Raw genomic sequence first — 14,920 nt, 5'->3', positions numbered from 1 at the left:
ACTGGCTTTGAACCACGATCCTCAGATCTCAGCCTCCTGAGTAGCTAGGATTACAGGCGTGAGCCACTGGCGTCCAGCTCAACATAAATCTTACTGAGACAAAACTTCTGAAATTCATATGCCTGAGAATATTTTTATTAGAATTCCATAATTAAGTGATAATTTAGATGGACATAAACTCTAACTATTACTTCCCTATCATCCTCTTAAGGGGAAGATGTCTACTCAGACATCCATTATGGGAAGCCTGTCATGCTCTTCACAGCTTCTTCATAGTTTTCCATGAGCAAAGACGTGCTGTGCCAGGGCCTCTGTGCACCTGGTTCCCTAGCCCAGGAGCCCTAACCTCCTACTGCCCTCAGACTGCCTTCTACTTCCTCTGAGCTTCCATCTAGATACCCTTCTTCTCTCCTATCCCTCTCTTCATAATCTGTCAGTCATGGATCTTGAACTCTGGGCCTGAGCACTGTCTCTGCATTCTTCAGCTCAAGGTGAGCATTCTACCACTTGAGCCACAGGGCCACTTCCAGTTTTCTGGTGGTTAATTGGAGATGAGAGTCTCACGGGCTTTCCTGCTCAGGCTGGCTTTGAACCGCAATCCTCAGACCTCAGCCTCCTGAGTAGCTAGGATTACAGATGTGAGCCACCAGTGCCCGGCTTCTTCATAATTCTTTTTCTTCTCTTTTTTTTTTTTTTACTTCTGGCATTTTTTAAACATATGTGCCAGTACTAGGGCTTGAAGTCAGTTCCGTACGTTCTCATTGGCTTTTTCACTCACGGCTCACTACCACTTAAGCTACACCTCCAGTCCACTTTTATTTGCTGGCTAATTAGAGGTAGAGTCTAGAGGATTTTCTGCCCAGGCTGGCTTCGAACTTTAATCCTCAGATCTTACACAGAATTTAGGACAGCTGTATTACAGCTAGTGTATGATAGCAGGTAGGAATAGAGGTAGCACAATTACTGCTACTGTATTCTAGTGGCTAGGATTATAGATGTGAGCCACTGGTGCCTGGTGTGGCATCATTTCTTAATCTGAATTTTCACATTATCAGTTAATTCTCTGCATTCATTTTATTTATTCCATCAACTATGTTCTGTTTGAACAGTTACTCTGCTCAAATTTCTTGGTATCATCTCAAGTTGCTAATCTCTCCCTAACATCCTACAAATGCCATTGACTATGGTTTCATTTCAAGGTTCTAGTATTCTTCAGCGCTTCCCTGATGGGGACAGTAGACCCCTGTTTACAAATGTAGTCACCCCATATTCCATCAAGTGAGTAGCTGGGCTGGCCCTGCCTCCTGGGGTACAGGAGGTTATGGCTGGGGCCAGCCTCCCTGGCTTACCACAGAAGCATGTGTGGGTTATCTGACCTAGGGACACCTTCATCTACAGTGTCCCAGTTTCTGCTGTGAAGGGCAAGTCTTGGCAGGATTCCCTAGAGATTTCTTCAAATACAGTCAACGATAGGGAGGGCCTAGCCTGGCTCACAGATACCCTGGTTTGAGTAACAAAAAGCATCACCTAATAAGAATAAATGTAAAGAAACGCAACTGGCTGAATAGGCCAATCAGGACTTCCTCCTGAAGTGAGAGGAGCAAGAAAAAGAACAGGACAACCCCCCCCCCCCCGCCCCGCCACCGCCCAGTACCTCTGTGTACTGTGCCACAACCCCAGAAGTCAACTGTTTGCTCAATGAAAATGAGAATCTCTAAGATCCTTCACAAATAAAGAGAAGCTGGGTAGGTTTTTGTCTCAGGAGCAATAAAGGTTACTATTGTGTGTCTCCCTTAAACCTTACTGTGGGTTTCTTAGAAAAACCCAGTACTGTTGTTTTAACTGGCATTTCTAAGATCGTAAGGAAGCTGGACACCTGCTGTATACTTGCTCCTTTCTCTGCAGCTGGTTGTCTTCTTGTTCTTTGCCCACTTACAAACCTGGACCTTGTTCTCAAGGAATTGAGTGGACTCAAGACAGTGAGGATGTTAACTCTGCTACCACTGCTCACATATTTTTGTGAGGTGCTTTTGATGTACAGAAATTTGTAGTGTTTACAAGATTGTATTGGACTTTCCTTTCACTGCACAGACTTCACAAATTTTAACGAGTGGAGGAGTCTGAAGCCCGTGGTGCGGAGATCCGCAGCACATCACCTGCCTCTGTAGACAAACTTCATGGGCTCCACAGCCAGGGCGGTGGCCACGATGTCATCTGCATTGTGTCTGCGGACTCCCACAACCATCAGCCCATCCAGCTTGCCCACAACGAAGACCAGGTTATCCTGAAGAAAAGGTGTGGTCAGGACTAACGAGAAAGGTCAAACAAGCCAGCAACAACTTGGTCTCCAGATACCGTCCAGCACTAGAAATGCTCCCTGCCATAAGGCCCCTGGACAGGAAGAGAATCACAGGGCTTGGAAGCTAAGAAGTATTGTGCTGAGATCTGAGAATGAAGGTTTGAAGCTAGCCCAGGCAGGAAAATCCGTAGGACCCTTAATCTCTATTCAACAACTCCAAAAAGCTAGAGGTAGAGCTATGGTTCTATGAGAGAACACTAGCCTCAAGCAAAAGAAGCTCAGGGACAATGCCCAGACCCTAAGTTCATGCCCTAGGACTGGCAAAAGAAAAAAAAAAAGGTATTTAAAACATTTTGGACATCTGAAATAGTATCCATCAGTATCAACGAATACTCACATGCCTGTCACACTATTGTTTTTGTATAAAAAGCATAGCATCAAGCTAGGCGCCAGTGGCTCACACCTGTAATCCTAGCTACTTGGGAGGCTGAGATCTGAGGATTGGGGTTCCAAGCCAGCTCAGGCAGGAACGTTTGTGAGTTCTTATCTACAATTAATCACCAAAAAAAAAGCCAGAAGTGGAGGTGTGGCTCAAGCTGTAACCTGAAACAAAATAAATAAATAAAGCTCAGGGACAGTGCCCAGGGCCCAGGACGGGCGTAAAAAATTTTTAAACCCTCACCCCCCCAGATCTGTGGCTTTTTCTCACGGGTAGCAATTGCAGGGGCGGTTAGCATGACTGACATGGTTGACAGGGAAACCAGGGGCTGACACAGGACCAGGGTTCCATCTGATACTCAGTCTAGTGCCAAGCATTCCTTACCACCAGCCCACATTCCCCAGCTGGGGTGCTGGCATGGGAGGACATACTTACCGGCCCAATGAAGCCCAGCAGGCCTGTCCTGGTGAAAGGCCTGTCAGAGACAGGGGCTCCTCCTACAGTCACCGGAATAGTCTGCCAGAGCAAGGAGAGGGACATCAGAAACACACAGTAGGCAGGCAGGGGAGCTCAGCTCCACCCATGCTGCATGGGGTCCAAGTTGGCCCCTGTGGTGTTCTGTGGAGGGGAACATGTAGTCCAAGTTGACTCCTGTGGTGTTCTGTGGAGAAGAGGAGGTTCCCAGGGACCCTGGCTCTCCACAGCCTGTTTTCTTGGCTGGACTGCACTATTACTGGGTGGATATGCCACCTGAGCAGGACCTGAGTGTTCTTTATGCCTTGATATGATCTGGTGTCAGCAGGCTAACAACTATCACGACATGGACACAGCCATCATGCCTTCTTGCTGGCCAAATTTAGGACAATTGACTCCAACTTAGGTAGTGATGTCCCCGCCCTTCTTCCTTCTGGGTAGAAAAGTCCCCGCAGTGCTCTGTGCTACTCAACATGCATGGGACTAAATTTCAACATGAAGATCAGGAAGAGGGACAAACCTCAAACACATTCTTTGTGATTCCAAGCAATCCGTAGTATGCTGTCCCAGTTGCACTGGAATTGACACAGATCTCCCCAACTTCGTCAGTTTTACAAAGGTAAGGAGTGCCTTCAACCTTCACAACACATGCACTAGCTAAGCAGAAGACAAATGCAAAATCATAAATGTATTTCACTGGATCATTCACAAAGATTTATTTACTTCTATATTTGAAATTATAGAATCAAGACATTACACACACAGCAAGTTCTTTTTTTTTTTTTTTTTTACCAGAATGACACACAGCAAGTTCTTAGGAGAATTATGACATAGATAATACATAGTTCAACTAGTCTGTTTTTCTACATTAGTTAAAGTAATTTTAGGGCTGGTTATAATTTGGGCAAACTGATTGCCTACCATACATAAGGCCCTGGGTTCCATCCCTAGGACCACAAAAAAAAATTAAAAATAAAGCAATGTGCTAGGCACCCATGGCTCAGTCCTGTAATCCTACCTACTCATGAGGCTGAGATCTGAGGATCACATTTCAAAGCCAGCCTGAGCGGTAAAGTCTGTGAGACTCTTATCTCCAATTAATCACCAAAAAGCCAAAGTGGACCTGTGGTTCAAGTGGTAGAGTGTTGCCTTGAGCTAGGGGACAGCACCCAGGCTCTGAGTTCAAGCCCCAGGACCAGCACAAAAAATAAATGAAAATACAGCAATGTGAGGAGATTAAGAAGTATACCACATCCATGTAATGAACCCTGGACAACAGATTATTTCCTCTCCCGTGAGCATGGAGAAGGTGGAGGCACTCAATGGGAATGCTTTACCCTCGCCAGCACTAGCTCCACAGCAATACTCTAGGTATGCACAGAGAGAGATCCAACATCACAGAAAGGCACACACTGCACAGATCCACTTCACACTGTGGTAAACGTGAATGCTGTAGAAGATTATTATGCTAATAACCAGGTCAGTCATGTTCAGGCAAGCAGGGCACAACCAGAAGCTGTGGAGGAGCCCAGAAAAAAGAGCAAGCAATTAGGGGCAAGTGCGTGTGTGTTCTCTGTAATCCATATTACACTAATAAAGTGAGCACAATATGAGTACCCTTGTACTTATTCAAAATAATTACCTGTGACAATTTACAAGTAACTTGTACTTTGTCATAAAGATAAATATTCTCTAACATGCTGCTTTTGTGGGGTTTTTGCTTTGTTTTGTTTTGAAGAGACAGAATCCTGATGTGTAGGCCAGGCTGGCCTTGAATTCCCAATCTTCCTGGGACTGCTGGGATCACAGCCACACAGCTGACTCTCCACTATTTTCTTCCTTCCTTGTCTATCTGTCTCCTCTCTGCCCCCTGCCCCCACTTCCTCCACCCCAGCTCTTTTGTGCCAGTCCTGGGGCTTAAACTCAGAGTCTGAGCTTTTGTGCTCAAGGCTAGTGCTCAACCACTTTTACTCACAGCTCCATTTCCAGCTTTTTGGTAGTTAACTGGAAAATGAGAATTAAATGGACTTTTCTGCTCAGTCTTTGAACTGTGATCCTCAGATCTTAGCCTCCGTCAGTGTAAGATACCAATGTCCAGCGTCTGCTATTTTTTGAAAATATTTTATCCACATATTCAAGCATTCTACAAGACCAATGACTCCTTTTGGGGGTAGAATTATAGGATAAAATGTAACTCATATGTATAAAGAGGCAGAGCTAGAGGCCACAATTTAAAACTCATACCAGTCTCATATCAAGCAGTCCAATCTATGCACACATCATGGATCAGCCTGCTATACAAACTCTAGTCTGGGCCAATTTGGCTGTCTAGCAATGTCCATAGCCCTCCCTCTGGAGTCCCTCCCATAGCAGAAGAGTAGCAGAGGGCCCATTAGCAAGGCTGCCTATGGGGCAGATATGCAGCCCAAAGCCTCTGAAGCCATATCTGTGGCACAAAGCTGGACATCACTAGGACTGGGGTGACTGGGTAAGATGGCACCCTGCCTCTATTAGTCTCTGGAAAGAGAACTGCCAATGAACCCTCCAAGTGTTGTCATAGGAGGAGAGTGGAACAGCTATGGGGTGGCTACTAGCAGGGTGAATTCAGGGCAGTATGAGGGGCACCTTCATTTCCTGCAAATCTCAGCTTATTTCTAAACTGAATACAGAAGGAAGAAACAAATGTGGAAGACGTATTTTACAAACACAATGCTTTTGAGGAAACTTTTTTCTTTCTTTTTTTTTTTTTTTTTTGTTGGTCGTGGGGCTTGAGTTCTTGGCCGGGGCGCTGTCCCTCAGCTCTTTAGCTCAAGGCTAGCACTCTACCACTTGAGCCACAAAGCCACTTCTGGTTTTCTGATGGTTTACTGGAGATAAAAGTCTCACAGTGGGCTAGGAAGGTGGCTCAGTGGTAGAGTACTTGCCTTGCATGCCTGAGGCCCTGGGTTCGATTCCTCAGCACCACATAAGCAAAAAGAAAAAAGCTGGAAGTGGCGCTGTGGCTCAAGTGGTAGAGGGCTAGCCTTGAGCTGAAGAGCTGAGGGACAGTGCCCAGGCCCAGAGTTCATGCCCCACGACCCCCCCCCCCAACAACAACAAAAAAAGAGTCTCACAGTTCCCTTCCTGGGCTTAGCTTTGAACCGCGATTCTCAGATCTCAGCCTCCTGAGTAGCTAGGATTACAGGCACGAGCAACCAACTTTTATGTACATGTTTGGTTCAAGACTATGACCGCAGAGCTGGAGCAACTACGAGCTTACTGTAGGTGAACAACGTGGCATGCAGGTGTGCTGAGGTGGGTCCTTACCTCCGGGCATCACCTGGCCAACATCCTGGACAGTTAGGACTGACAGCTTTTCCTCCGAGTCAACTCTGATCACACCATAGCTCAGGCCACTCATTGAAAGCACAGCTTTCCTTGGAGGAGGTCCTCCCAGATCTGGTGGCCTAGAAGACAAGAGCAGCATCGGGCTGATGGCCTGGGGAGATGGCCAAGTGACTGTCTTCACTCCACACTGAAGCACTTGCTCTGCACAGTCAACTTGTGATGACTGTGTGTTCTAAAGCTCTCAGGTCACTCTCTGCAAACCACTGACTCTCAACTGTTTACCCTCGACATACACTCTTTCCACCAGCCCTCAGGTCACTGTCTGCAAACTGCTGCCCTTTGATGAATGTGCTCCACGCTCCTCCTATCAGCTCTCTGGACAGCTTTGTAAAGCAGTGCCCCACAGCGGTGTACTTTCCACACACCTCCCATCAGCAAGCAGGCCTATGTCTGCAGGGAAAGTGACACTGTGACTTTTACGGCAGACCATTAAAGTAGTAGATTCAGGGTATCCTGAGATGCTGGTCTGGAGTCCAAGGCGAGCAGAATGGCTGACTGAGTCACTACTCTGTGAGGAAGCCTACACCAGCTCACTCTAAAGGAGCGGCCCCGAGGCTGAGCACAGGCAGAGCTTGTACAGACCCACAGGGTCTGTCAGACACCATCTCCCTGAATATCACATGGCCCTTCCAATCCTAGCCCACATAAAAGTCAGAAAGGAAATGCCCTCCCCACCCCCCCTCCCCGCCCCACTGCTATATTAAGCCACTAAGTTTGAGGATAACTCTGGTAGAACAAATGAGTGAGGAATGACTTAGTTGGGAAGGGTGAGGGTCCCTTCTAATGCTAAGTTACTAAAATTTAGGTTACTTAATGCTTGCATATTTGTAAGACCACACCACCTGTGAATATGTAACTATAAAACTTTAAAAACCACATCTGGGGTGACTTTGTAGTTGCTGTGTTGAAGGTAAAAAGTTAACTTCTAGACGGACCCTCAGTTGTGAGCACATGGCCCGAAACCCCCTGGAACAGGCTCAGAGACGGGGCCAATGAGCATGTACTGGAGATGACTAGAGGGGAGAGGGACCCAAGATGCCCATATGTGGCCTGCAGGGCCACGTGAGGATGCAAGGGAGGCAAAAGGAGCCCAAGGCCCAGGAACAAAGACACTGGAGCTGAGTCCCCTGTGCTCCCTGATGTACTGCACGGGTGACTCAAAAGAAATGGCTGTGTGAGTGCTACGGCCAAGCACGGAAGGCTGGACCCTCCTCTAGGCAAGACAATGAGCCCCTCTGGCTGACCTACACAGATAAAGTTCCTCAGTTATAACATTTACTGTGGAGAAAGATAATCTAGAAAGAAATGCCTAATAAAATAACCTTCCAGCACTCCCCAAGAATCGAGAATCTAGCTAGGAAGCTATTACCTAATTCCTGTGCAAGCTCAATCAGGCAGGGGTGAGGGGAGGGGGAGCATGCGTGGCCGTGGTTTGACCCACCTCACTGTTGCAGGCAGCCTGAATGCTGCCATGGGGCAGGCTCTGCTTTAGGAAAAGGGATCACAAACTTGGTGCTCAGGCAATTCAGCTGTATAGGATGCAGAAGACAATCAGGTACCTGCGGATGGCGACAGTCAAGGCTTCAGGGGAACTGGCACAGGGACAGATGACCTCTGGCCTCAGCCCTCTGGACTGGAAAACGTTGAGGAAGGCATCACAGGAGGACACTGACCCTGGACAAAGCATTGGGTGGAGCATGAGAGGCATCCAGAGGGACAACTGGGTGGGCAGCTGAATAAGCTGACCCCAGCGAGCCCAGAGTACGAAAGAACACTGCTGTAACTCAGGAACACACACCTAGCCAGCAGGGATGAAGCACATACGATGTATCTCCAAACCATCAGAGAAGGGAAACTTCCCACAGGAGGCTTTTCTCTAGCCTGTTTACCGCTGAGCCCTTCTCTCCCCTGCCTTCTCCTAGCCCAGGCAGCAGGAACAGCCTTCCTGTGTTTTGGTTCTGGGTCAGTGAAGAGATGCCGAGCAGTTAGGAACTTCAGTGACCCAAACCTGTACCCACCCAACAACACTGGGCCTGGGCACTGGATGGGCCACAGTGTGAGGAGTGAAGAGTCTGCTTCTGGCCATAGCCTCAGAGTTGAGGAATCTGCACCCTGCCTCCAGACTGCTCTGCCTCTTCTTGATGTCCCCTCATCTCGGGAAGCTCCCATCACAATTAGTGCTGGCAAGCTCTAGCAGTGACTTGGCTCCATGGAGCACAGCCCTGTGGCCTCCAGAACCCCAAGAGATTCATCACAAACCTCTTCTGCCCCAGAAGGGTACATGGATTTGTTGGAGCAATATGCAGGACAGCAGGTGAGCTGCGTGCTTAGGCTAATGCCAGGAGAGCCATGTGGTACCCCTGGCAGCATGACAGAGCAGGAGCCAGGCATAGGTGTCAAGCTAGAGTTTGCTGTCAGAGAAGGCACTCGAGGGGAGTGGCATGCTTTGACTGGTGTGCTTACAGTGGGGTGGATGGGCAAGGAGCTAGGGTAGCCGTGTGCTCAAGCAGGAGGGAGGGTGAGGGTATGGGAAGAGCAGCACTACAGGTCAGAGGAAGGTCCTGCTGGGTTCAGGTGTGGACAAAGGGAACGAGAGGCTCTGGTGGTACTGTATGCCTTACCTGCTCTCCTGAGAGATGGGGAACACAAGAGCAAAAGGAGATAAATGGTGGTATACAAGGATGCTGCCCTAGCTGGCACCTGAACCAGGCCCTGGATATTCCTGGGTCCAGAAAGCTCACACTCACATTCAAGCCCAGTTAGTTCAGACACAAAGGAGGAGCAGCTAAAGGGGCTCCACTGACAGAACGCAGGTTGGCCAAACATATACAGCAGATTCTGTGTCATCGGGTGGCCTTGTCCATCGGTGAGTCAAGGTTCACAGGAGGAAATGCCACAATTCTGCCTTGGATCACAAGGGTCTACTCACATGGGTTTGCACCGTCGGCCACAATCAGCATGCGCAGAGAGCTGAGGCTGACGCCCCTCTGACCTCGCTGTGCCAGAAGAGACCAGTGCATGTCGCGGGACTTCACCAGGGCTGTCTGAGCTGCAGGGAGATGTCCTTGTGTCACAACCCTTACACTCCTAGATATGCATGCATGTCGCCACATGCAGAGGAGCAGGGGAGCAGACCTGTTCTCCAGGGTGGCGCTCTCTCTGCAGCTCTCTCTCCCACGTGTGACCTAACCTATCCAAACACCCCTAAATCCACTTTGAGATTATGTAGATATAATACACTGAGACCTTTTTTCAGTCTTTTTTCCTTTTTTTCAGTCAGAAGTTGTGTCTACCTCTTTACATATCAGACTGTTTTACCTCATGCCATCTGTCCCTTCTAAAGGTACTCCCCTGGTTTAAAGATGTCCTGTACTGCCCATACCAGCATAGCACCTGGCCTACAAGATGCTGGAAGCCTCTAGTTCATGAGGTGAGAAACACCCGGGAATTAAATGGAAAACTCAACCTTCAATTTGGCTGTGTGCTGAGCAGTATGCAGGGTCTAGTGAATGCTATCCCTTCCATCGGGCTCTATTTTCCTCCATGGAACAGGATGCCCGCAGAGAGCTGCACCTGGTTCTATTTTAGAGGCTGACTTGCAGGACATACACTATCACCAGCACAGGTAGAACACAGACACACAGGCTGCTCAGCGTGAGTCAGTGCACTGAGGGCTGTTGAGTTCCACTGGCAGAGACAGAGAATGCCTAAGCTGAGCAGATGCAGAGCTGAGGCCTCCTGTTTGGCCCTGGGAGGCATCCCAACCACTGGGGAGGTGAGAGGAGTTAGGCCCAAACCCTATAGGTGACCCCTCCCATTCATTAGACTTCATCTGTCAGAGACTATATTGTTGAAACAAAAGCTTTGCTACTGACAGCTTCAAAAGCTCTAACTTCAAATTGCACATATCTCAAATATGTATACTAGGGTTGATGCTGATGTGGTGGTAAATAAACTTCAGAAGAACAAAATAAGGAGTCTTGGTCCTGCAGAAAAGAGCTCAATTATTGGTTTGCAAATGGCTGCCAGGCCTTGCATGGGCTTGCTGGCTTAAAGGCCCAGCAGATTCCATAAGGCTCCAGAGCTCCTCAGTCCACATGGGCACTTTTGCAAGTTGCCTTTATTTTTTTCTTAATCATCAGTTATCAGCAAAGATTTCTTTGAAGAAGGGTGAGGTAAGTGGGGGCCGACTTCAGGTACCTTTATAGGAGCACACTTTCTGAATCCAGGAGAGGGGGTTGACCTTCATCAGTGCATATGGGATGCTGACCACGTGCATCTTGTTCATGACGCTCTGAGGGAGGGAAATACACTGTCTCAGGGGCAAAGACTAGTCACTTTAGGAAAAAAAACCCACAAAACAATGTGCCCTCATGCCATTACTTCATGGACTTAGCTCATCTCTTGTTTTGAAACCAGTCATTAGCAAACGGCACTCACTGTTAACACACCATGCCACAGACCAGCATCCCTTTTGAAGTCCAGTACATTTGTTAACGTTTCAGCTGAAAGCAAACAAAAAAATTAAACCAGTGAGCAGCTCTTCAGTAGCCCTATGAGTTTTCAATAGAAATTCTGAAATGACTGTTATCACCAGCATGTCAGAATTTTAGAATACAGAAATACTACTTTCAAATACTATGTACTTATTTATCACTAAGTTTGGTTGTCTATTTCAATATGGGAAGCATATAACTCTGGATAGGAATAGAGAACTATGCTGGTCATGATCCGAAAATACAGGGAATATTATATACTGTAGAAACCACATGTACGTTGCTATATATTATCACTATGCTTTGTATGAACACTTCAGAACTAAGAGGTGGGACAAGAAATTGCTGAGGACATTCTTGCTTTATATGCAGAACCACAGAGTCTCATACCCATTGGTTGTATTCCTACATCTTCTATCTACAAAGTGGTGGCTTCTGTCACTCTTCAGAATGCCACTCTGCATTCATTTTCTGGTTCAGGGTGGCAATTGATATGCCCACATTGCCCTCTGCTCAGTGTGCTGACATATCCTTCAGCTACAGTCTCACACGGGTCAGGAGACAGCACCGGGGGCCACAGGCAGACATGGCAACCCTCTCACAATCACAGCCACACCAGGTACACCAGAGACAGTGATCAGGAAGGTCCTGTTGCCTTCCAAGGGGTGGGGCAGACACCGTGGGGTCTGAATAAGAATGTCTCTGGCTTCAGGTCATCAACTATGTACACACTAGGTCAAAACTGAGACTGAAGAAGAACCACAGGACTTGATTTAATAGTACTCTTTTTGAAAATATTAAAGATCCTGGAAATTTTTTCCCAAATTGCCACACAAGTCTTTAGCCATATCTACAAACTACCTCTTGAATTTAAACCATCAATGTTTTAGATACTGAACTACAATATTCGATTTTACTTTCTAGTTTGTTCAACGTTAGTATTTCAATGTAAGAAAACTAATCCATTTTTAGTTTTAAAAATATTTTACATTGTACCCCATATACATACATAATTAATTATATATAATTATAAATATAAAGGTTAATTTACAGAATTAATGATAAATTGGGAGCAGCCCCTATGACAACGAGAGACAGTCTATGACCATAAATATGTATTCAATGTAAGTATGACATGAATGAAGCTTAAGCCATGTCTACAGGCACAGAAAACAGGACCAAAAATATTGTCCTATGAAGAATGTGTTCTACTTGTCATACTGAAAAATGTGCTGCCTTCAAGCATCACTGATTGAATCAGTCATTGTATCAATAAATTACTGCTGAATTTTCACGTTCATGGCATTGGTATCTATGCAGCATTGCTGAAACTACCCTGGGTGGAAAGGCTCTCACTCAGCCAGCCCAGCACAAGCCCAGAGCCCTGAGCACACACTAGAGAGAGAAAGTGAACACGGGCGCACGATGCCTGGTACCACTGGGTAAGAGTCAGAGGTTCTGGTCAGGGTAAATGTGCTACATACAGAATGAGTTCTGGGGTGACAGCAGGTGTGTATGTCAGGCACCAATGCAAGCAGGATGAGCCACATCATGGATGTGAAGGCCCTTACCTTCTGAGTACCCACAGGCCTGGGTCAGAGCCTGGCACTGAGCCAGCAGGGACTCGTGGGACACCGTGATCCCTACTGTGCTGCCTTCTTTGCTTGTTTTATACTGTAAGATGTCAAGGGAAAACAAAAAATAACATTATGTGGTATCTAAAGCCATGAGGACAGACTGAAGGTTAAGGCAGTCCGGGGGCTTGAACTCAGGGCTTGGGTACTGTCCCTGAGTTTTGCTCAAGGCTTATGCTACCACTTGAGCCACAGTTCCACTTCTGGCTTTCTGCTGGTTCGTTGGAGATAAGAGTTTCATGGACTTTACTGCCTGGGCTGGCTTGAAAGCATGATCCTCAGATCTCAGCTTCCTGAGTAGTTAGGATGACAGACGTGTTTCATCAGTACCCAGAAACTATGGTCATCTTCTTTTCATGGTTAACTCTAGAGCACTTTATACCATGGATATTAAGCGGCTCCATCACATCTGTTTGTTTCCCAGAGGAGTCAATTAGGGAAGAATTAGGTCAGAGCATAACCTGAAAGGATCAAGTAAGGTTCTATATAATTTTTCCTATTTCTAGGTTATAGATAATATAAAGCAGCTATCTTCTTATGAGAATCAATACCTAAGCTATGGGGTTATACTTGTATGCCAAGTAAGGACCCTTACCTCAATGTAGGCAGTCCCAGCCGCTGCGTCCTGGGCCAAAGGGTGCCAGTCCTTGGGGGGCTTGGCCAGATGCTTCCCATCAATCACCAACCAAGAAAGTGGGGGCCAACCTGTAATGGCAAACAGGGACTGGCATTACCAGGGGCCAGAGGACTCTGCTCCTCACAATTACTGCCTGTGTCCAACATGCAGCTGCCAGCCTAGGAAGGCGATGGGACTCAAGTCTTAGTCTCATTTGATTTTACTCTAACAGGTGGATAAGGCTAGCAGCCCATGTGGAGACAGCAAACCAAACAAAAAATGAGGTTCACCAAAGCCAGAACAAGTTATCATTTTTGATGAAGACCCACAGCCTCTGTACTGTTCAGTCTCTGGAACAGAATACAGACTGTTAATGCCTCCAGAGGGCTCACCTTTGAAAGTTGCCACTTCTCCCGTCTGTGCCTTGGGCAGGCCCTTCTGACAAGCATCAGTAGTCAAGGCCAGGGTGACTCCACAGCTGCCCAGCAAGAATCCGACCTGCTGGCTGCCAGCATCCTTAGAAGACAGAAATCGTGTAAGCAGGGCTCTAGCAGGAACCTCAGCCACTAGTGCTTTAGGCCAACTTGAAAGAACAGAGCTCCTATTAAAATTCTGGAACAATTTCATCTTATTATCTTTTTATATTTTTATGAAAATAAGGCAATTTTTTTTTGGTCTGTCGTGGGGCTTTAACTCTCAGCTTGGGCGCTGTCCCTGCACTCTTCAGCTCAAGGCGAGCGCTCTACCACTTGAGCCACAGTGCCACTTCCAGTTTTCTAGTGGTTTATCGGAGATAAGAGTCTCACAGACTTTCCTGCCCGGGCTGGCTTTGAACCTCGGCCTCAGAACTCAGCCTCCTGAGTAGCTAGGATGACAGGCATGAGCCACCGGCGCCCGGCAAGGCAATTACTTTTAAATGTTGAGAATGTTTTGACATCGATCAGGGTACATTGTATTTATAAACTGTTTTGATCAATGGCAAGAAAGACAATAATTGAAAACAATTTAAAAAGAATTTTGTTTCTGTTGCAGTAACTACAACGTTCTGGAAAGTGAGCTAATTTCTCACTTTTTTTTTTTTTTTAATGCCACTTAAAAGCATTTAATTAACATGGGTTAGTTATTTCCGCTCAGAAACACCTTCTCTTCACTCAGGTCTTTTGAACATGTTCCTCAGCAAAATTTTGTCATTTTTTTCATCTAAGTTTAACAAACCTCTAGTTTCTTTCCTAAGCATCACTAAATTTACATACATGACTATTATATATTATCTCCCTGAGATGAACTGAGATGCAAACTTTAGTTTGGGATTCTTGAGCATTTGTTGTATATATAACATTAATGTACACATTAACAATGATCTGAAAACAGGGTTAGAATGTTCAAAAACTCAGACTTTCTAAGACATATGCCCACTCTACTCCTAAAATCATGTTTTCAATAATCAGATTACTATTTTTTATCTAAGATAGCACAGCTATCCATAACAAGCAAGTTCTAGGTAGTAATTCATCAGTGACAAAAACTGCTTTTGTCATGTAAGTGAACAGACAAACATGAGAATTCCCATCTTGT

The 14,920-nt window shown here is 46.4% G+C and overlaps 1 protein-coding gene across 4 annotated transcripts in view; it reads right to left on the bottom strand.

Moving 5' to 3' along the window:
• The window catches only part of LOC138832617 (disco-interacting protein 2 homolog A-like), a 93,096-nt gene that overhangs the window by 24,235 nt on the left and 53,941 nt on the right, over window positions 1-14,920 (bottom strand). For all 4 annotated transcript variants that reach the window (XM_070030900.1, XM_070030901.1, XM_070030903.1 and 1 more), the window contains 11 exons: window positions 13,738-13,861; window positions 13,325-13,434; window positions 12,667-12,769; window positions 11,040-11,104; window positions 10,800-10,893; window positions 9,529-9,648; window positions 8,159-8,273; window positions 6,519-6,658; window positions 3,733-3,869; window positions 3,174-3,254; window positions 2,157-2,284 (listed from right to left, as the gene is read on the bottom strand). In XM_070030900.1, the coding sequence (XP_069887001.1) occupies window positions 2,157-2,284; window positions 3,174-3,254; window positions 3,733-3,869; window positions 6,519-6,658; window positions 8,159-8,273; window positions 9,529-9,648; window positions 10,800-10,893; window positions 11,040-11,104; window positions 12,667-12,769; window positions 13,325-13,434; window positions 13,738-13,861 (1,217 nt within the window). The remainder of the gene's footprint in view (window positions 1-2,156; window positions 2,285-3,173; window positions 3,255-3,732; window positions 3,870-6,518; window positions 6,659-8,158; window positions 8,274-9,528; window positions 9,649-10,799; window positions 10,894-11,039; window positions 11,105-12,666; window positions 12,770-13,324; window positions 13,435-13,737; window positions 13,862-14,920) is intronic.

This window comes from Dipodomys merriami, unplaced genomic scaffold (genome assembly GCF_024711535.1).
Source record: "Dipodomys merriami isolate MVZ:Mamm:240054 unplaced genomic scaffold, mDipMer1.0.p SCAF_2, whole genome shotgun sequence".
Classification (NCBI taxonomy): Eukaryota; Metazoa; Chordata; class Mammalia; order Rodentia; family Heteromyidae; genus Dipodomys; species Dipodomys merriami.
The sequence above is the reverse complement of the archived record's forward strand: the minus strand, read 5'-3'. Positions and strand labels throughout refer to the sequence as shown.